Source organism: Acanthaster planci, linkage group LG01 (genome assembly GCF_054643075.1).
Source record: "Acanthaster planci isolate LZ-2023a linkage group LG01, COTS_SCS, whole genome shotgun sequence".
In the NCBI taxonomy this organism is placed as follows: domain Eukaryota; kingdom Metazoa; phylum Echinodermata; class Asteroidea; order Valvatida; family Acanthasteridae; genus Acanthaster; species Acanthaster planci.
In genome coordinates, this window is record NC_141777.1 from 32500661 (window position 1) to 32522773 (window position 22113).

Below are 22113 nucleotides of genomic sequence, written 5' to 3' on the forward strand. Positions count from 1 at the left end.
CCATGTTCGCCTTAATCGCAGCGTTTTCCATAGCAGTTATAACGCTGAGAGTCTCATCATACTCCCAGTCCTTCATGGAACTTTTCTGCTTCTTGGTACTCCCCGAAACATCGGTTTCGGGAGAACGTTTTTTCGTCTGCAAGTTTGACTCTGCAGATGTAGCACCAGCCTTTTTTCATCAATGGTCTCCAACCTTTGACCTCACATTGCGCTGGTACTAGCGGTATTTGCACTCAGTAAGTGTGGAGTTCACCGGCAACCCGCAGAATAAGCTTTTGCGTCTCAAGGAATGCTTGCGAAATGTTACACAGTGCCATGTGACAGGACATGACCGCGGTTTGTAAAGTAAACAATCCCCGCTCCGAAATTGTCTCAAGCTTTGCAAGTTTTTTTGTCGTCGTGTGAAAAGGGCTTAAGAAACAATGTCACAGGTCTAAACCCCACAGAAAGGTCTGCTGTATACAATGTTTGTGACAAGGCACTCATAGCAGCATCTTGTCATAAACAGTAGACAAATACATGCACATGTACTGTATGTACCCAAGGTGCTTGACACTTACAGTACCCGTCCAGCGTAAGTACGTCTCAAAGTGCGCCCTGGTTATGTGAGGTAAATGTGGGGAGGGCAAGATGTCGGTCTTTTCCACGAATGTCTCGCCCCAGGTCTTGGTCAAGAAGTCCAGTTCCCGCTTGGCTTTCCTGGGATCGTTAAGAACAGCTGGGAGGTTGACCTGGGAACAGTAGATCGTCCATTTGTGTTGATCATTGACGACAGAAGGTACAGAGGAGGTGGGGCTGTCTGACGAACTGCTATTGGAGTTTTTCCCTAAGGCATCTGGTGGTAAGCCGGAAGATACATGTATGTACATAAATACAGGCATGCATTTTTAAGTTATGTACACAATACATGTAAACATGGTAAATACTGACATACTGATGATTAACCACTTGTTGCCGGGGAGCCCGGTTTTGGACACATACATGTATTCTTTATATGCACAGGCAGGGTGTCCGAAGTCGGACAAAGGGAACTGGGCCTTGTAACAAAAGACCGTACTTGTAGCAAAAGACCAGGCTGCTGGGAATTACCAACATTTTTTTCACTGCCAATAGTGCTGCGGATATAATCCAGCATTGTTTTGAAACATTGTTTGTGGCATTCAGTGGGAGCGGATTACTACCAGTACCTGGGACAAAAGAATTCCACCGCAGAGATGAGCTACACAGTACCACATGCTAATCTGGCCCCTGTTGAAAAGATGTCAGCAGTGCACTGTGCCAGTTTCAGGAACAAAAGAAAATTACGTAATACCGCATAACCTGGGCTCTTTTTACAAGGCGGCAGGCCTGGCTGAAATACTCCAGCGTCAATTGATGTTGTCTGTCAGATTAGACACCAGACAGTCATTTGTGTGGGTGTAAGTGTCCAGTAAATGGAGATATGAATTTTTGCAGAATTTTGATAACAGAAAAAAATGACAACTACCCTAGCCCAGCAGAATCAACAACCCGAAGTGGTTAACATGGTTAAGAAGGCCCAGAGCTCATTTGATTCATTTTCTTTATGCTGTGAATAGATTTTTTGAGCAATACTACTCACCAGCAAGAGAAACAAGGGAATGATCCTTTGCAACATGTGATTCATAGTCTCCATCACTCACTCCCTCTAGTGGCAGCGTTGCACAGACACCGTTCAACCCATATCGGCACACAAATGAGCCTCCTTCCTTAGTACAGTGGTACTCCCTCAAGTGCAGGCAGAAATCTGCTGGGTTTTTGAACGTCAATGCACACAGTCGGCACGATTTCCAATTTGGCATGTGACCTGGCGTGGAATTAGGAGTTGCCCTTTGTTTAAGGAACCCCAATTCAGAATTCGAACCTGTTCTTTCGTGTCTACTTTGGCGGTGGGATCTTGTCATGCTTTTGTTGCTGCCGCCTCCAAATCCAGCTTTTGCGTTGGAGCTACTGGTAGCCGACGAACTTGATGGTCTACTGCCGTGTTGCTGTGCATTGTGAACCTGCTTCAGCCTAGCCGGATTTGAATGCAGCGACGACTGTGAGTGTGTGCGACTTTCCCAACCACTCATGACGTCTAAATTGCTCCAATATTCAAACCAGCAAAACACTCACAATATAATCCCACTTTCTGGAGCACACGTTATACATGTTTAGACTTACACAACGAGGTTACCGGTATTATTATACGGAAAACCAAGTAATCTGGCTATGGAGATGCTCCACGTAGCTAACTACGCCTAGTGAATCACTATTTTGTTCATAACACTTGTGATTAATCCATACAGTTCAGGGAGATAAGCAAGATTCGTACCCACGATGCAGTGCGCTTAGACTCTTTTACAGCCGTCACTCCAAATGTTCACGCAATCGAGACACTGATGTCTACGCGTCAGTGAACCATAACCACCTACATTACGGTTACGCAAAATCCTGACATTAAATTCTCAATCGTCCACATGCAGTACCGGTACAGTGTTGAGGTATCAGAAGATGATGACGTTTGGGGATTGTCAGACGGGGCGGCCGGAGTAGGGGAGTACCCCTACCCCTTATCCCCGTTTTAGAATTGGTTATTCAAGATTTATTTCATTTTCTACTGCATAATAATCACACACGATAATAAAACTTGAATATTTATTCCTTTGTAAGTTATAAACGAACTAGAAAGGTCACTAATCATTGGACTTCCACCGTGACGCACGAAAAGTTGTTGGGGGGAGGGGAAACAGGTTAAAAAAACTGCACCTTTTTAGGTCAGATTTTAAGAAAAATATTCAGCGTCCAGGTTTATTAAAAATACGGAGAAGAGACGGGGCTTCTTTTTCATCTTCAAGATGGCTGCCACTTCCATAGGCGTTTGTGCAATTTGCAGCCATAGCTATATGCAGACATTCAAAGATGTGTGAACTGGAGTTCACAGTCACCGTAGTCTATTAATTTAGAAGTTCCGGCTTACAAGTGTTTCATTTCTGATTGAACAATTGACATCTTTGCTGTTTTTAACAAATTACTAAAAAAATTAATTAATAAAATTTGAGGCGGCCCCCAAAAAGGGAGCGGGCAGGGACACTAAACATGTTAATTATTGTTTACTTCGCTCTACAGTGTCTTCGTGCAGTGTCCTATGAAAGAATATGAGCCGGATTCGTTCAGAAAAGGAGGCAGGGGTAACATAAGACTGGCAAAAATCTGTAAATCCGGGGCTCAGTTGGGTTCATGGGTGAATATCTCCTTCAGTTCCTGATTCATCTCAGCAGTTAAGTTAATTCAAATGCAGAAATGAAAACTTGAAAGTTACACGTTCATTCTCTTTCAAATGCTATCCAACTTCACTTGTATTTATAGGTTGTAGTTCCCCCCCCATATCATTCTTGACTATACAGCCAGAAAAAATCTAAATCCATTTACAGTTGTATTATCCTGTAAGTTGGGCCTGCTGGACACAGACTCGGTTTCTGCAGTATAAGTTTGATATCTTGTCAGCTAAATCACCATAAGTGCTGATGTAGAAGCAACAATCTTAATTTTACACTAAAAACTAATTTGACCATTAAAGAGAGGGTGACCAATCATTCCATCCCTTGTTTCACCTTAAACAGATCAGCCGAGATTCAGGCACACAATTGCATTTTGACTAATACCAACAAAGCGAAGGCACATCAATGCACTGACACTGTGCATCTGAGGGGAATTTATTTAGAAAAACCAATACTATCACTTTCTCTGGTGGAAACAGGCTTCCAGCGAGTGTATGCCATCAAGGATATAAATTACATGTACTTCACATCCAAAGTTTTTTGTCTTCAAATGTAATCTTTGTGACCACAACAGTCCTTACCAGGCCTCAATTACTAAATGGGAGTCCCATGCCCAATGATTAGGTATGCAAGTTTTCTAACTCTACAATTATTTTTGAAACATGCATAAACTGTTTTATACAATTTAATATAAATAATAAAGAGAGAAAATTAGTGAAACTACTGTGTACTGATGAACATTAAAAGGAGAAATAAACGACTTTCATCTGGGGTGTACATCTTAATACATTAGTCCCCAAAGTTACATATGCATTCTTCTCATAATTGAACAGTTATTTAGCCATACAGTCTCAATATATTTTCCACTGAGCTCAAAACATCTGTCACAGTACCAGGTAGTAAACTAGAAATTTTGAGTTAAAAAAATTGAAGTTTTTTATTTGTTCAGCGAAGTGTATAGACATAAATAAATGTTGTTGTAAGTCAGAACAATATAGAACATAACTTCATCTATGTTAGAAACATTCCCTCTGTGTGTTTAAATAAAGTGAAGTAGGTTTGAATAAAGTTTCAATGCAAATGTACTGATTGCAATATTACTGTAAACCGCATTACACTCAGTATAGTGATGTCATCCATTTTAAACATCAGATTTGGCACATCCTACAACAGCAGTCCTGGCAACAAATAGGAACCAATCTACAGATTGTAATGCACATTGTTTACTCTATAAATTTCAAAGGAAAAAAGGAAAGTGAGTCCAGTGAGTTGTGACATGGTCAAGAACCAGTACAGCCTGGCAGATCGGAGGGAGAGGGCAAGGGGTGCAATAGGGGCCATCCTCCCTCCCCCCCCAAAAAAAGATGTGCAAAGCATGTTTTAGTTTTTGAGAAAAATTGACAGGTGAAGTCATTTTTCTTTCTTTCTAAATGCATGTAATCCCCCCTAATTTAGCCACATTTCTAAAAAAGAAGCCATAAAAGGTTAGGCCCCAACATGTAGAAATGTCCGAAGTTGTTGACCTGAAAAAAAAAATTGGCCACTGTGAAAAATTGGTTCTGCAAGAACAGTGATCGAGTTTGGTCAGATTTGTTGATAAATTTCCGAGCAGACACAAAAAAAAATAAGAGTTAAATGATGAAAATGCAGAGCTTTGGAAACCCTGTAGCACAACCTAATTACTCAACATAAGTAGGGCTTGGACTGGATGTGAATCCAGACTGTACACGGAGTGAAACAAAGTTAGCCATTTGAATTGAAAAAAGAAAAGAATCCGATCTTAACCAAACTTTGCATGTTTTCCTTTCAAACCCTAATCTATCATCTCTCAAAATGTGGACGGTAAAAATTTTCCTCCTTTTGGTAGTTGGAGCAAAATGTCTCCCTAATGACCGATGTCTCCCTAATGTTGAAAAATTTACCACAAAATGTCTCCCAAGTGACCTACTTGGAAATATAATCACTCCTCTGAATCTGAATGAAAACAACAGGACACTGTGTAAGGGGTTTTAAACAGAACGTATGCACTGTGCCAAATTAACAGATAAACCACTCAACGATAAAAATCAAATTAATGCACTTAAAATATCAACAGAAACACAAGTTACAAGGAACAGAGTCATAGATACTCAAACGGTAGTGCTCCTGGGATCATATGCTTAGTATAGATACATTGTAGTTTACTTTTCAAGTTCTTAACGCTGTCACTCATATCATACTCATTAGTGCATCCTTCAAAAATAAAAATACCTGCAGATACCTCTCTGCACAACACAAGCATCTCTGTTAATAGAACTTTTAACATGCAAATTTAACATTACACTGTCAACCAATCAGGTTTGGCTCAGATCAGAGGTTAAAGTAACTCTCAGGAAGACCTGATTCAATCCTTCATAAGATGACAAACAGAAGAAAAAAAATGAGTCATGAACTAAAAATGATTCTAAAAACTAAACAAGCCAGCAGCCGATATCAATAGTTCGGGAAATTATGTATTACAGTTCAGCCAGTATTTCTGGATTTGAATTAAAGATTAAGCACCACTAGAGATGGCATGCAGTCTCTGTAGGAAGGTTATTCAATATGAGCGACTGGCTCTGTTGCCATGTGTGATGAGGTGCAATGTATTGCCATTGCTTTAAGCAAAAATATGAAGCATATCAGCAGAATGTGAAACACCACAGCATGGGAGGGGCTACGAGTGGAGCCCCACCCACTTTCACAAACCGACCTTTCCCTCAACCTTACTCCAACCCCAAAACCCAACCCTCTTAAATTCTACATGCATGTACACCATTTAAATGTCATTTGCCAGAGATATAAAACTCGTTTCCACTAGACGCTGAACCCTACTACACATGTACCTCTAAGCACCAATCTGTCCTAAATCCGGCATAGACAACAAGCATATTTTTAAAGTATTTCCAGAATTCGATGCGTCCCAGTTCAGGATTCTATTAAAGCTCTTAAAGTGCCACTGCACTTGGGCAATTAACTTTCACAAGTCACGTGACCATTCTGCATAGCTGACTCCGTTAGTAACGGGTAGCATTAGACACAGACTGTGCTCGAACATCATTAAAATTTTAGTCTGGTATAGTACATTCACGTACAGCATCACAAACATTAGTTTGAACAAACTGGGTTAGAAAATTGTTTTTTCGCCCATAATTTCAACCTCTGTAATGGCCTCCATGAAATAAATGACAAGCAGCAATGTACTATGAACGTTTATTAGGACAAAGAAAAGAGTGCTATGCACTATGCAGGTCAAGTTGCATTGCACCTGTGATGTCAATATCACCATAGTCGTATCTCCTTCTGAGACTACAGATTCTGCCAGTCGATGGTCAGGAGCGAATTGTTGGCTTCTAGTCTGTGGGCTACCTGCGAGGGTATACTGTGGGACAGCCAGGTCTGATGTAGCTGGTTGTAGTGCTCCTGGCTCAGGTGGAGAGGGTTGCCACGCCTACAATACAACAAAGAATAATCCCCAGAAAGAAATAAGAAAAAAAAGGTATTTCATATTTTGGGGCTTTGAGCGAGAGACAGGACAGGGAGCCTTGTCACCAGAGCCGCGCCCATGTTTCAAAGTTCCACTTCGTCCCCCCATCTTTGGTCTAACAGCCACTGACTTTGGAAATTCTGATCAGATATATGTCAATGGCGGTGTTTACATCAACTGGCTGCTTCTCGAAGTTCTGCGCATGTCTTTTGAAAAGTGGCTACAGCTGCGTGCCAGTAGAGGCTCCATGGTGCACATGCTATCTCCAGCCGCAGCCGTGAAATTTGGACACAGTCAACATTTATGCTAGAGAAAAACATCGAACTATGCGATCATAATGCCACAGATGTGAGACATCCCCACTCTTTGCTCTCCTTCCCTCACTCATTCCTCCTTCCCCAACCCCCCAACCCCCAAGAAAAAAAGCCTTCTGGGAAAGTTCCATTCAGCGCATGCTGCAAAAATTATGCTCACCTAAGATTTAAGTCTGGTTCCCCATATTCATCCAGATAGGGTGTCTGGTGTACAGAGCCTTTGTTCTTTGCCGACATCATCAGAAGCTGGCACTCTCGCACTCTGCGATACAAGAAAATCAATCCACATAAGAGCAAAACAAATGTTAACCAGCTAACTCTGAGATGTTACACAAGCATGCTAATTTTTCCCAACTTCATTGCCCCCCAAAAACAAGGTACTTTTAGTACTGAAACTAGTGATAAACAGCAACCATCGGGCAGTATTTTTATCAAACAGCTTCTGATAACATTCTAATAAAAATGCCCAACAAGGTAGAGAAATCAGAGGGGCTAATGTGCTCTCACAGGGATGGACACAAAACCTTAGCTGTAAAGTCAAATTTCAGCAAGACGTCTTTGAAGCCATAATGAATACAGCTGATTTCTGCAAGCCCATCACATGAGCAAGGATCTCCGGAAATCCACACTTTGCCACTATCCAAGCTTACCAAGCCAAAAAGAGCACAGATGAAGAAGCAACAATCACAGCACTTTAACAAAAAAGCCAATATGCATTCAGAAACAACCCTTCATCTGTTAACCCAATCCACAAGGCAGGGAATGATCTTGCAAACCCTTGTCATTCTCACCTCAGGTACAGGCCCACTCCAGCCCCGCAGGTGATGGCATGGGAGGTACAGGCGCCGACCGTCTCACCATCAATCTCCGTCTGACAACAGTAGCTCTGTGAGCAGACCACAGCACCGCACACCAGGCACAACGCAGGAGCTCTGCTGTCACTCTGCGCACCGCTGGCCTTCGGACACCTGGCAAGAAATACAAGACGAACTTGTCACTGCATTAAAACCCTGAACAAAATCTGCAACAAAACTGCAGATGTAAGGAGGCGACAGCACCACAGACTAAGAGCAGTGTTGGAAATCTACACCTAATTTCTCTTTGAGCACCAAATACCATCAGACATGTGAAAGGGAGGAAAAAACACATATGGAGAATATGATTAACCCTCCTATGTGGAATTCACTCTTTGGGTCATTTGGTGAACACCTCAAGGAAGCACAGCTGTGTTGTGTTGTGCACTGCACCAACAGTCCCTCACAGGAATATCAGATTGCACTTTTGTGCTGCCCAACAACTGTGCTTCACTGTTTCATGTGCATCATTGTGCAGTAAACCAAATGCAGTGAAGAGGACTGCACAAAAGACCCTGGGTCATTTTGTGCTGACAACCTACTGTGTACACACTGAATCTGTGCATGTTTGAGTTCCATATAGAAAATACATGCTCACCAGTGACTGTGGGCATTTGTGCACATTTGTGCTGTAAAACCAAAGGAGGGTTAATCTGTGAAGGAATGAAATACATATGCGCCACAAATGAATGGGACACCAACTAGTACAACTTCTGAAGCTTTCACATGGTCTGTACACAGATATACTTCAGACAACTCTCAGAAAAAAATAGATATTTTCAACATTATTTTGAAATTAAAAGGGAAGTAACATGTAAGAGCACAGACAGCCAGAATGTCCCCGACAGACAGATGAAACACATTAGACAAGTAGTCCATCCTCAACAAGAAAACTCAGAGTGAACTCATGATTAAGAATCACTGTTGAGTTGAACTGAGTAACTTACGTAAACATGGACACATTATTCATCAGGTCACTGTAATCTTCAGGTAGTTCTATCAGCCTGTTGATTTCCATTGAGAACCTGTCAAAGAGCCAAAAAGCAATGAATCAATGAATTGACAATGAATCAATAAATTACTGCACATCAATGAATCAAATGAATGAATGAGCTTAATGAACCCAATCAATACATCAATCAATCCATTCATACATCAATAATACATTGAGCTATTGGGCAATGTTATTCAGCCAGGGTAAACTGCGGCTTCAGAAATACTTGCAATGTCAATGTAAACTTAATTTGAGAGCAAATGAGGAAAACTATTATATTTTCATCTGCAAGATTTAGAATGTTGAAATAAAAGACCAATTTTCTGTTTTTACCGAACAAGATCTCCACAAGAGTCACTGAGCTTTAACTTCAAGTCTGGATGTTGACACCAAGCTGCGATTAGGTCCAGCATAAAAGGTTCTTGTTCCTCAGATACCAGGCTAGAAAGGTCACATGGCATGGCGAGGTAGCGACAAAGTGGTTCGGACTCATCTAGGCATGAGGCTACGAGAAGACAAGAATGCATTCCAGTCCCTAGTTTATCTTTCACTAATATCATCCAACTAGCATTGTATATTAACCAGTTGTCGATGGTGTTATTCCACAATGAATTTATCCTAGGAAAGACATCATCTTCGAGTCATCTTTGCTTCAATGTCCAGCCATGGCCAATGGCTGCTTGAGGGCTCCACACACAACCAACCTCCATGGACTAATTTGAGCCTCTTTGTGTGTGCAAACTCCGAAGGGATCACTTACGCATGGGGAAAGACCTTGCAAGAATGTATTCAAAAGTCCTCCATGAAACAATACAGGAAAACCCCTCCATGTGTACACGTCATCTGGCTTGAAGCAGTTAAGTGTTGGCTGATAATTTGCCAGGAAAAAGTCATACACTTGCTTGGGAGGGCTTCAAACGTTTCACCTCTTCTATACTGATGCAGACATCTTAGGCAATCAACCACAAAGCATGCAAACAGCAGCTAGATGCTCAGACTCACCACCCAAATTAAATCAATTAATTAAACTAATTAAAGGTGCTCAGGCTTTTGGCAGAGCTGCAAAGCAATGGACCAGTCTCATGTCCTACGTCTTCCATGGCACTTTAGCTGGTAACTCGTTTCTGTTAAGCAAATTTCTGTACTCAGTGATTCAATGCAATTGGCCGTAGGCCTGAGGTCCTGAGGCAATTGCACATGTCATCAGTGAACACCAATGAGACTAACTCTTACACAAGGACAACACACTGCCCTCAGTAGTTCACGCTCACAGCACACCTGAGATAAGTGAGCTTACCCTTAAGCTCTTTCGGTGTGGGCACATCGGTGACGAAATGGAAGAAGATTGTGGCACACCTCAGAAAGGGGAGGCAGGAGGAGCGGATGACTTCCAACAGCATCCAGGGATCGGGATGAACATCAACAGGAATGCTGTTAAATGGAGACAGAGGGATAATCATGAATACTCACACGTGGAGAGGGCAACTGACGGTCAGACTATGGGTCAATCATTGTTCAGCCACCTCAATGTCATGAATAAATGCTGTCACATTACACCAAGAACATGTTTACGACTTCTGGTGCAGCTTAGGCAGACATGAAAGACCATAACAAGGTCAGTGGTTCTCAACACACATTTAATTTCCCACTGAATTTCACTTCCCACTTTCCTAACATAGGCTTTTTTTCAGACTCAAGCGCCACAGGTACTTTTGAGAAAATAATCCTCATATTTTGGAATGTCACATGTGAATACTAAGAATTAAGAAGAAACTACGATGGCTTTCATTCACTGTGTTGTCTGATAACAAATGCTCACCTGGAACTGCTGAGGCAGATTTTCGGGTTCAGCAATTCTGAGCCAGGAACCAGCCTAAAGTAACGCCCTTTGCCCAGTTCTTTGGCTGGTTACCCATTTTTTCTCAGCACCTATTCCCTGTACATAGCAAGTTTCACGGATCGATGGGTTTGTGCACATTCAGCGCATCCTTTGCCCCAAATGAACAAGTTATGGGCAGGCACCCCACATGTACATTCAATGCTCATCAGAGGCCCGCTAGGTGCTACCTACACTTCCTACAAAGAGTCTTCAATGTCGGCAACACTGAATATGAACCCAACTACCGGGAGTCATTACTGTAAGAATTTCTGGCATAGTTGTGCCTTACCCCGCTAATCTTCTTATCCTGATGTATGCCTGCAGCATGGCCTGAGCCTGTTGGTTACTGCATCCGTCCTGATCCATGCAGGACTCCTCATCTGCATTACCCACAGAACAATCCAGAAACAAAAAACATTACTGGGAATGATGATGCTCTTGCCAAAGCCCAAACCATCCTCTAAAAATAGTCAAAGGGTGAGTGATGGAAAAATATCCCACTGGTCACATACTTCAAGAACTGGATGCCAGGGAACAGGAAAGTGCTTTTCCGTTTATTAGTTTGTTGACTATAGTGAGGTACAGTAGTTACATCAAGCTAATAGGTAAAAAAAAACGATTAAGAAAATTGTAACTTAAGAGAGCAAGAAACAAATTTAGACACTGTGGTATATTCATTTCTGACTTTCCTGACACAAAGCTGCTGTTCCCAGTCACAAGTACATGGGATATTTCTCCACAGGCATGCAAGACAAATGCATTATGTGGTTGAACTCAGGTATTGTGATTACTTTGAGACAAGCCTTGTGGCCATTTTAAACCGATGAAATTGCAGCATCCAACCATGTGATATAAATATGTTCATTAATATATGCACAATACATAGGCATACACGACTACATGTATGCTATGAATACTGTGCACAAGTACCACCCCCAACAGTGCTGAAGAGAGAGGGTAGGTTGACCTATGCACAAATACCCTCAGTGGACCTGGAGACAAGCTGGTTTGTACACATTCTAATGTAAATCTGTGACACACTCAACACCAAGCCCCACTATATACAGTTAAATGATATGACAGCTTTGAAGATTAAATAACATCCATATAAATGGTGTAGCATTGTAACTACTGGAACCAAAGTGTTCAAAGCTGGCATGTTAGCCAGTGGGTGCCAGGTACCAGTACAGCATGCCATCCGCTCAGTCCCTTATGAACTAGATAAGCCCCTGAGCATCAGTTGAAGACTACCTTGACTTGCTATCTGCACTGTGAGTAGTAGCTGTACAAGGTGTGCCGTCAGTGCAGCTCTCAGGGCATGGTGGCCCTCAGTGGGCATGGTGGACACAGTAGCCTTCAATCCAGTCGCCCTGTCACTTGCCTGCACAGTAGCCCCTGATAAGCACACACTGACCTGTATGGGGGCACAAATGAAGATCCTTGAATATGAGGCTACATGCTTGGTCACCATTTTTTAATCCCGTCTCTTCCACCTCATAAGCTGTCTTTAGTTTGTAACAGAGGTGCAACACTAATTAGGAGAAAGCTGACAACTGGTCATATGAAAATATGGGAGAACCGAGCAAGGCCAGTGGATGAGTTTGATGTTGACGAGTGCCTTGCCGTTCCCGCCCCCCCTCCTCCGAAAATAATCCTCATGATGTCCGTGTATGAAGACACGGCAAAACCTAAGATTCTTTGTGCGGTGTCAATCTCAAACAAATAAGAAAGAACACTTTCAAGTATCTATGAAAAAATGACAAAATGCCTTTCCAACAGTTATCTCCTTGCGAACAGGACAAAATCAAATGTGTTTCTGCTGGCAGCCTTCAACCTTGAACTTCACAGATATATACTACAGTATGTTCTACATTTGTTTTCAATATCATAGCCAAGCTCAGCTGTTTACATTTGACAAGAAAGTCACAAACTATGTTTTATTACTTAAATTTTAATGCACAGATTAAAAAAACCCTCAAAAATTTACTCGTTTCTGGTATTACATGAAACTTAGCAATAGCATCAATTCGACATATGCAAAAGTTACATTCCATGCAAGTCTTGTATGCAACTTAGTTTTTCCTGTTTTCTTCAGTCTCTCTGCATTATTTAACTCTTTGCTTTATTAAATGTATTATTTAAAAGTTTCAAATCAATTATGATTATCATTTTCAAATAATTGTCTTAAATTGACTTACTTACACTTCACAACTGGAGCAGGCTTTGTATAAGCGGAAGCTTTTTCCTGGTGCCCCCCATTTGTCACCATCTGTATCTTATGTTGGTTTGTTACTATTGCACTTAAATGTGAACTACACACAGTGGTTTTGGGGTTACAATGTACTAACCAGCAGTGAAAATACGTCGATATCAAGCAGACATGGCCCAGTATTTGTATGCTCCAGAGAAAATACTGTGGATAAAAGAATTCAGAGACAAAATGATTCATGTCAGTTTTTCTACTCCAGTTCTATTTAACAGGAATGTTTACATACACAAAATGTTTGAAGTTAACACTGCCTTTTATCTGAGCTGTTCTCTGGTGTTAAAGAAACAAACAATTTTTTTCAGGGAGAGAAAAGGTAGCCCATTTCCAGCTAACCAAAGAACCACTGCAAAAATGAGAAAAGCTGCTACCCGATATTACAAGACTCTTCTTGAGTCGGATTGCATTTTACGCAGGGGGTACGATCCTTCACTCTGCTGATGTGACCCAAGTCTAGTTCCCATCCTTCACATGCTGTCACAAATCAGTATTCATGTGACATCCTAGCTGGTGGGATATTCTTACCAAAAAACAGCATGCTTTTGCTAGGCAACATCTGAAGAAACTGGCCCCAGGAGAGGGATTCAAACAATTCCACAAATTTAAATGTGAAGTATGGAAACCAGTCACAACAGCAGCATGAAGGACCCTCCCGACAGAAAACTTCAACAGGCGAGAAAAGAGGTTTGTAACATTTGGTTTAGAACTGAATTCTGAGCGTTACCTGAAAGCAGTCGGATCACATGCTTCTGGATATGGGCCTGGTTGGAGTAGAACGTGTTGACAGTGGCAAAGCGCACTAAGGCTCTTAATCCTTCAATCTACGAAGAAGAAAAAGTATCCACAGTGACAACAACACACAAACATGTCAAATTCGACGATGCAATAAAGTCCACAAGGAGATTGACTGTTAGGTTTACTCATGAAAGCCAGCTGAAGACACAGTTGTCTTGGAGTAAGCTTGACCAAGAAGTACTATTAATCACACTCTAACACTGATCAAGCATGCAATGGTCAAGGATGGTTGGACTAGCCCAGATGACTATTTAGGAACAGTCCACAATGCAGTGACATAACTATGGGGAGGGGCACCGGGGGGGGGGGCACGTGCCCACCCTCAGTTGGAGTCAGTGCCTCCAACTTGATAGTTTGAAACATACATGACCTACGTACAAGACAAGACGTAGTTCATTTGCTTCATGTTCCCCCCATCCCAACCCCTGGGGCCCCCTTGGAAAGTTCACCCTAGTTACGCTATTGCTACCCAGGTTGGTGGCATCACTGGTTATCAAAATCACAACTTTGCAACGCACAGAGGGGAGCCAGGAATAGTTGCCAGGAGGACCCTTAACAGAAATTTCCCGCGAATTAACAGCACTTTATTGCCAGAGCACTGCACATCAACCAGTGATTATCCACTGATCAAGGACCAATCTTTGCTCCAGCTTTGTTCAGATGTTGATCTGTTGGCCTCTCATCCTATCTATTATTGCCTCACCTGTCTAGATGTCATCTCTCCGAATAATGGCTTGGCCTTGCTTCTCAATAGCACCTCTGAAGATATAAAGACATTCAGTCAGCATGAAGAGGGAACCAAATAAACACGAACGAGCAGTCCCCCTATCACGTACTCCCAAGAGCAAAAGGTTGGACTTGGCTTTGCCTATGGTGGTGTACACAGATTCTATAATAGATTTTCTAGTATGTCACTGTACAGAAAATGCACACTTGCTCCCCCCCCCCTTTCTAGGCAACAAACAGAAGTTATGCATTGCTGGCATCTCCATGGTATTTCAGAGCCTGTTTTAGTAAATTTTAATTTAGCTACAACAAATGCACAGGAGGTTGTCAAGGCCATTAGTGTTAGGACTGTTTAGTCATTCATTTATACATACCAGTTGACTGTATTGTGTATGCACAAATGTTCCAGGACATGATGGAGACCCTTTCATTCTCATCGTCAGGCATTACACCAAGACCAACCTAAACAAAATTCAATGACAACAAACACAAATGTTTTTTAATATTATGAACATATTTGGATGATTGGATCTCTGTAAACGTACGTCCACATATCAAGATCAAAAAAGTACAATGCTGTTGTTCTTGTGAGTTGAAAATAATGACGTACATAGTTAACAAATATAACTTGCTTGGAGGGTGGACAGTCAGTGTCAGCTCCCTAAGGTGCTGAAAAGTTGACAGACTGGCTCCCTATGCTCTTCAAAAATAGCATGTGATGGTGAATTGTCCAATAAGAATTCGGCTCTCAGACACGGATGTGTATGATATTTGATAATGTGGACAGTTGATGGATAACAAGGGCATTTGTGCATGTCTATGAACCCAGGGCTGCACATGACCACGAGGGAGCCCTACTTTCCAATGACGTGGGTCAGAATATAATTAAAAGGCTGTTCCTGTAAGCCACTGACATGCCGACCCTCATGAGCAGGCAGCTCTAGGATGCAAATACCTTACGATGAATGGACATTACTCACAGTGTATGCCGTCTTGGAAAACATACGAATCATCTCCTGGACACTCTTGGAAAAGGGGAAACTATTGAAAAGGAACCAAAAATTTACGGATGTGAGGCAGGCCAAAATTGATCCAATCTGCCCTGACCACTGCACTCATGAGAAAGTAATGCACGTGGTCTTCTCCAGTGCCACGCTACATCTTCAAGCTGTACACATCATGCCCACATGTCAGACTTACATGAGGGTTGTGATTGGCCACAACACTATGGGGGGTGGGGCTTAATGAATCAGTCTACTCTGTAACTGAAGACTTAAGATACAAAAACAGATCTGGGTTCTCCACCTTTTCAGATTTCAGTTTTCAGGAGACATAAAGTCCATTACTTTGTGCATAAACAACAACCATCTATTATACCACATCCTTAGGCCACTTTAAAATTTCAGTTCAATGAGAATTTAAATTGTTCATTACAAGAAACCGTCAACAAGGTGAATGGGGTTTTGCCATGTTTGTAAAAGTGGTGTTAATGGGCTGTTACGTCTAAACTCTGCTTTCGGCACCATCGAGGCGGATTATGCGAAGTAAACTTGTCTTTGACATTTCCTTCGAAACAAAAGTTAGCGCAAGACTTCTACCACTGATGAAATGGTTATTGAGTCCAGGGGATTTTTAGTCCAATTTACCGATCAATACATTAACACAATTTATTTACTTTTCAATGAAAAACAAAAAAATTCCGGGCTTACTTGGAGCCTTGCAGAAGGGCGTAGAATTTCTGGAATTTCTGTGTGGCAGCATCTCCTAGCGTCTCTAGCCTTTCAAAGGTCTGGGAGGCTGCATCGCCTAATGTCTCCAGGAGTCCTGTGCCACTGAATATTTGCTTATCCAGATCTGGGAGGGGGCAGTGAAGTAGTGAACATCAGGTCAAGGCTTATGGTTAAAGTTGACTGGGCGGAGAGACAATGGGAATTTTAACAAGCCAAGCTGCCAATATCAGGGGAAAAAAGCTGTTCAAAATCTGTGGCCTTTTAAATTAGCGGAAACAGGTCCAATTTCCTTGAAGATATTACTACGGATGCGATTTGTTTCTAATGAACACCAGAAAATTGCCTGATTTTTCTGTCTTTTCCAAGGCTCACAATTAACACAGGCCTTCATTGTTATATTTCTTTAGTAAGCTCTATTTGATGTTGTAGACAGCGAAAACCTTAACTTTTCGAAGTCGACTCTTCTTTTTTGTGGATAGAAGTTCAACTACAGGAATGGTCCACAAACACAACTCAACATCTATATTTGGTTACCTGCACTGCCCATCTCTTCCATTTCTTCGGTTGAGCCCGTAGGTCCCTCCATTTCTGCCTGTGACCCCTCTGCCGAAGTGGATAGATCCAAGGGATCTGATCCAGGCTGCTGAGGTGGCTTAATACCGGAGTGTACCATTCCTTTCACCAGGGCCAGCCAATTCTGGAAGCTACTGCTCAATGTGTCACTGTTTATGAGCATAAAGGGGCAAAGGTTTAGAGTGAATGTCATTAAAAATGTTTTTCTTTTTCAGATCTAAACTGAAATGAGCATTACTTCCCTAAGTTGAAATAGTCACTGACAAGGAGACACAGGGGTAGGAAGGGGGTGGGGCAGGGTATAGGGATAAGGGAGGGGGAAAGGGAGAGTAAGTTGGCCCACCTTTGTTCCTCCAGCGGCAGAAACTGTAGTGGTGACAGCACAGGGATGACAGTGTTGCCAATGGTCTTACACAACGGGCAGAGATACTGCTGTCGGCTCAGGTCATAGATGAGGTTGTTACGGTAACGGAAAGTCCTCCGCTGCTCCCTGAGAACCAGGGACTCAAAATACCTTGGATGAAATAATGAAGCATGAATCAGTCAAAAATGATCCCAAACAGAAATGGACTGCCTGATTCCATTACTTTTTGCATAGAATGCACCCCATCAGAAATTAAAGCGTACGCTATTCTCAGTTTGAAAAAAGTCCATGTGTAGCTGTCAAGAAATAGAAGTCCAAGACAAGTCTTTAGAGGTCAAATGAAGGTCAATCGTATGTAGTCCAGTATCAGTCAAGTGGCAAGCTATTTGAGTGAACTTTGACAAAGATCAGAACTTGACGGTCCTCAGCTGTTGTTCATCCCCAGTAACTGACTTGCGCACTGAATTGCAACTGACTGGTGACTCGGAGTCAACTACATCTATACAAAAATCATCCTCTGTGGTTGTTTATGGAAGGAGGGTTCATTAAACCCTTTTCACTGCTGGGCATGAGGCTTTTGCCTTCCACATGCACTTTGTGCTACCGACACTGTGTGCCATAAAGACGACATTACTGCTTTTTACCACATGACTCGCTAATGAGCAGCGCTACAAAGTCAAGGGACCAGCACGTAAGGTGAAGGCATATTTAGCCTTTTTTTGGATTGCACATTGGGTCTTCGTGGTGAGAGGGCCAAGGTTGGTGTGGTTAAGTATTAAGTTGAAGCTATTCACCCTTGCCAGCAGTCAGCGTGCATGACGTGTCCACAGGTGCTGGCATGCACTCCCCAGATCAACTGCGAGGACACGAACAGTGGATCTAGCTCATCTGGAACAAAAAAACAGTAACAAATGACTCGATTGCTCAAGTTCGTCAAGTTCTTCTGAAAAAAACGGCTGAGTAGGTCAAATTGTTTGATAGAGGGAGCCAAGCTGGGAACATCCCGACTCTAGAATGATCTGGCAACTTTGTGAAATTCTGTCCTACTGTCCTGCTCTTACCCAAGCAACGATGGAGCTTCTACCCAATCTCCTGACAGGGCACACAGTCCTCAGTCTAAGGAATTCCATTTAGAAACTGTTTAGTACGAGTCAGGGTAACAGTTATCATTGAAGTTTTATGCTGTTCCTTGGCAACAAAGTCGATAATTGCATTGGAAATTAGTCTAGCTGTTCTTCACAGCTGATAATTTCAAAAGACTTACCTGGATTTCCTAAATCTCTGTTTCGAGCTTTGGACAGTACCGTAGACCTGCAATATGCAAGATTCATTAGATTCTAATTAATGTTGACATCTACCCATATACAACAACCTTTCTAGGGCAACCAAGAGGGGCCTGGGTACATGACAATTTCACACTACAGTGAATAGCTGTAGTGCTGTGTGATGGCTATGAAAGAAACAGCGCATGAATAGTCTGTAATTTTTATCTTTTTTCCCAAGACCATCTGCTCCAAGCAGAAACAAGAGAGGGCATTTTTGCAGAAGCAACGATTATCCTTTTGTGCATCTTCCACGGGACCTACTGAGCACATGCAACCAAATTCTGTTTGAATGTCAACTTTTTTGCATGTGCACCAGACGAGGCAATGAGGCCAGTTGGTAAACTTCCCACAAGCCTGTCCCATTTTCGCCCGTGGCACTGCACTTATAAACTTTGGGCAAATTGCAGAGAAGATGCTATCATCTAAACATATATCGTTATTTCAGCACAATTACATGATCCCTCCGATGAGAGTTGAATAAAATCAATTTTCAATCCAAATTTTCATGCAGTAAGAACTTTAACGCCAGATTTCTGGAGAATGTCTCTGGCAACTCCAGGGTAATTTCCACTAACAGTTTAGTGTACAGTTGAGCCCACCTCAGTTATCTGCAAGTCCATTAGAAGTCAACCATATCAAACCAAGTGACAGGCCACTGAAATGAACCGTGACAAAAGCAATCCTGTCATTCTTCATCCCATTACTTGTGAGTGGCCACATGAAAGGGCTTCCAAGAGACTCCTCAACACTAACAAATCGCACCTCCATGCTTTGGAACTACCTACCTCTGGACAAACATGGGCAGAACAAGACACTCTCCATCTGGTTTGATCTCGGACTCCTCCATGCACAGTATACAGGTCACCTTGGACATCTCATCCGACAGCGGACAACTGTGTGATGGACCCAGTGCTACTAATGTATCCTCAACTGGACTAGACGGAAAGTACATGTCCCTGCCATTTGAAAAATTGACACGATAGGAAAGTAGTGAAAATTTCCATAGCAGACAAGGCAGAAGAGCATGATATACAATTTCATAATTTTACATGTAAAAAGAATTTTAGGATGCATTGTACAAGCTGTCCTCTTTTGTTTCCTACAGGATAAGTGATGCTTGGGTCATGAATGACTGATCAAACTACAAAAACAGACCCCAATTTTAATTACTTCATTGATGGCTACAACTTTAATCTAATATACCTAGCATCAGAAACATAAGGTACACTGGCACATCTGGAAAGGGGGCCAATGGGGCCATGACTCCCACCAAACAGGGAAATTTTACTTTTGTTTTCAACATATACAGGGGAAAAGGTGATTTCAAGGGAGCAATGTGATGTGATCAAGCACAATGAGTTAAATTTTTTTTTTGAAGAAACGTCTCAAAATAACGTGCAAAATCAACTTATTTCCTATTTCAACTTCTGTTACTGTTGATCCAAAGGTTGTTTCAAAGTTGGGATTTTCTAAGAAATGAAGTCGACACTGTACACCTTGCGAAGGAATGAAGTGCAATAAACAAGCCCGGGTCATTACCCTTTCTTCCCCAAATGTGCAATAAGCCCTACGGTGTAGCCTCACACCTCAGAAACTCCAAACAAGGTTGCATAAAGAAATCTCCCCCCCCCAAAAAAAATTTTGCCCTCCGTGAGGTGCATTATCAGTGACATCTACTGTCCTTGAATGTCAAGGATCTGCTAAAACCTTCTGAGTACACGTCTGCTTAGAAACTGCCTCATTGGAGATAGACTGAAAGCAGCCGTACACTGTGTCCATGCTGGAGGTGGAGGCTGTCCTCTCGTGTCTGCTGCCCTCAGCTGTCTGCTCAAAGAACTCTGGGTTCTGTCGGATGAAGCTACGCTGCATGGCCTTCATCTGGTCCATCGCGTGCGCCCTCTTTTTCTTGGCAAGCTCCGCCCTCCGCTGCCGCTCCGCCTCTTGCTTGCGCTGCTCCTCGTCCTGAGTCTCAGGGGCGGAGCACGACGGTGCCAAGGAGGCGGTGGAGGACTCCCCTTTCATGAGCTGCAGTTCGGTGATGTTCTAGATCAGCAAAAATGAGGAGAAACTGGTATTTCTTACAAGATTGAAAAACTGATGTTTTATTAGTTTGGCAAATTTCCATTTCATTTAGTTTCCTGATTTGGGGCGACTAAAATGAGAATAGCTTTTCAAAAAGAACTCACGGTTCACCAATTACCATGAAATAAATGATAAAATACCTTTTGGAACTTGCGATCTGCCCAGCAGGTGTCAAGGCGTATAGTATAGACTGTTTCTGCCATATCTCACTGCCTTAATTTACCACCAGGTGTGCCCTCTGTTGGTAACAGTAAAACTGGAAGACACCCCCGCCCCTTTATAATGGGAAGAATCATTCTGTGTCATTCTTGACCATTCCCATTAGAATGGGAGGTCTTCCATTTTTTCAATATAAACCAACAGAGGAGGCACCTCTAGCTCCAAACTGGTATCATTCATGTTTTGCCTTTTAAGCAACAGAGCACAATGCTCTTGTCTGGCTGCGATGAAACCTGTAAGGTAAATCCCTCTCTAGTCACACAGCACCATACCTGTAAGACCCAAGCTAGAAGCTCCTTGTGGGGCTCCACTGTAGGGTTTCCTTTCAGCTTCTTAAGTAGATCCAGGAAACTTGGCTCGCCTAGACAATTAGAAGTAGTTGTTAAAGCTGCGGTCCGTGCTGGTTGCTAATGAGCACGGGGGGGCATATGAAGCAAGACATGAGACAGAGAGAACCCCCCTGCTTTATGTTGGTCATTTTTTCACTGGAATCTGAGGAGTTCTTTTCGGGGGGGGGGTGTTAGATAACAATAGTCTAGAGTGTGTATAGCGATTAGACATGTTGGGGGGTACCCCTCGGTCTCATTTCTTGCTGGATATAGGGAGGGGGGCGTGGCAATTGTTCATGGACCAAGACAGAGCACTGAAGACCAAAAGAAAGTGGGGGAAAGGCGATTTAAACATGACAAATTGCTAAAAATAAACTGCATATAGTTTTCACTCTGCAGCCAATAGAGAACAGCTTGGTAATGCCAGCGTTAAATTTGAGATTTTCAAAATGTCAACATTTATATCTCTTTCAGAACTTTTTTTGGGGGGCCCTAAATTACCTTTCATAGCTTTTTCAAGGAAGTTAAAATGTTCTCCCATGCTCATGTGTCTCTTCTCTTCAAGTACAGCCAGCCCCGTTAAGTACAAAGCCTGCAGAAATGGAGCGTGTGATTATTTGCGAAGCAGAATTCTGAACAAATAGGTGATCTGAAATGTACATGCACTGGAACATATGGATTCTACTCGGGAACATTAGATGGCACATGAAACCGTTCCAGTGTGGAGGGCACGTAGTCTGGTAGTTACAGTTTGTAACTACTGAACATAGGGTCAGGGGTTCGAATCCAGCAGCATCTTGTGACCTTCGGGCAAGTCACTCTATCCCCTCTTGCCTTTCGCCACTCAGGAGTATAAATGGTGCATGTGAGGGCAGAGATG

The 22113-nt window shown here is 42.4% G+C and overlaps 2 protein-coding genes across 2 annotated transcripts in view; both read right to left on the reverse strand.

Moving 5' to 3' along the window:
* Positions 1–2290, reverse strand: part of vps54 (VPS54 subunit of GARP complex) — a 29131-nt gene extending 26841 nt beyond the window's left edge. Inside the window, exons 1-2 of the mRNA XM_022235133.2 lie at positions 1601–2290; positions 561–835 (exon numbers count right to left, since the gene is read on the reverse strand). Of these exons, the coding sequence (XP_022090825.2) occupies positions 561–835; positions 1601–2090 (765 nt within the window). The 5' untranslated portion in view covers positions 2091–2290. The remainder of the gene's footprint in view (positions 1–560; positions 836–1600) is intronic.
* Positions 2291–3689: 1399 nt separating this feature from the next.
* Positions 3690–22113, reverse strand: part of LOC110979341 (E3 ubiquitin-protein ligase UBR2-like) — a 40612-nt gene continuing 22188 nt past the window's right edge. The window contains exons 27-48 of the mRNA XM_022235051.2: positions 21735–21825; positions 21177–21265; positions 20372–20646; positions 19389–19559; positions 18543–18589; positions 18073–18166; positions 17258–17428; positions 16876–17063; positions 16321–16465; positions 15592–15652; positions 14986–15073; positions 14589–14644; positions 13815–13911; positions 13173–13237; positions 12076–12238; positions 11114–11204; positions 10243–10376; positions 9279–9450; positions 8899–8976; positions 7889–8065; positions 7258–7359; positions 3690–6747 (exon numbers count right to left, since the gene is read on the reverse strand). Of these exons, the coding sequence (XP_022090743.2) occupies positions 6606–6747; positions 7258–7359; positions 7889–8065; positions 8899–8976; positions 9279–9450; positions 10243–10376; positions 11114–11204; positions 12076–12238; positions 13173–13237; positions 13815–13911; positions 14589–14644; positions 14986–15073; positions 15592–15652; positions 16321–16465; positions 16876–17063; positions 17258–17428; positions 18073–18166; positions 18543–18589; positions 19389–19559; positions 20372–20646; positions 21177–21265; positions 21735–21825 (2697 nt within the window). The 3' untranslated portion in view covers positions 3690–6605. The remainder of the gene's footprint in view (positions 6748–7257; positions 7360–7888; positions 8066–8898; positions 8977–9278; positions 9451–10242; positions 10377–11113; positions 11205–12075; positions 12239–13172; positions 13238–13814; positions 13912–14588; positions 14645–14985; positions 15074–15591; positions 15653–16320; positions 16466–16875; positions 17064–17257; positions 17429–18072; positions 18167–18542; positions 18590–19388; positions 19560–20371; positions 20647–21176; positions 21266–21734; positions 21826–22113) is intronic.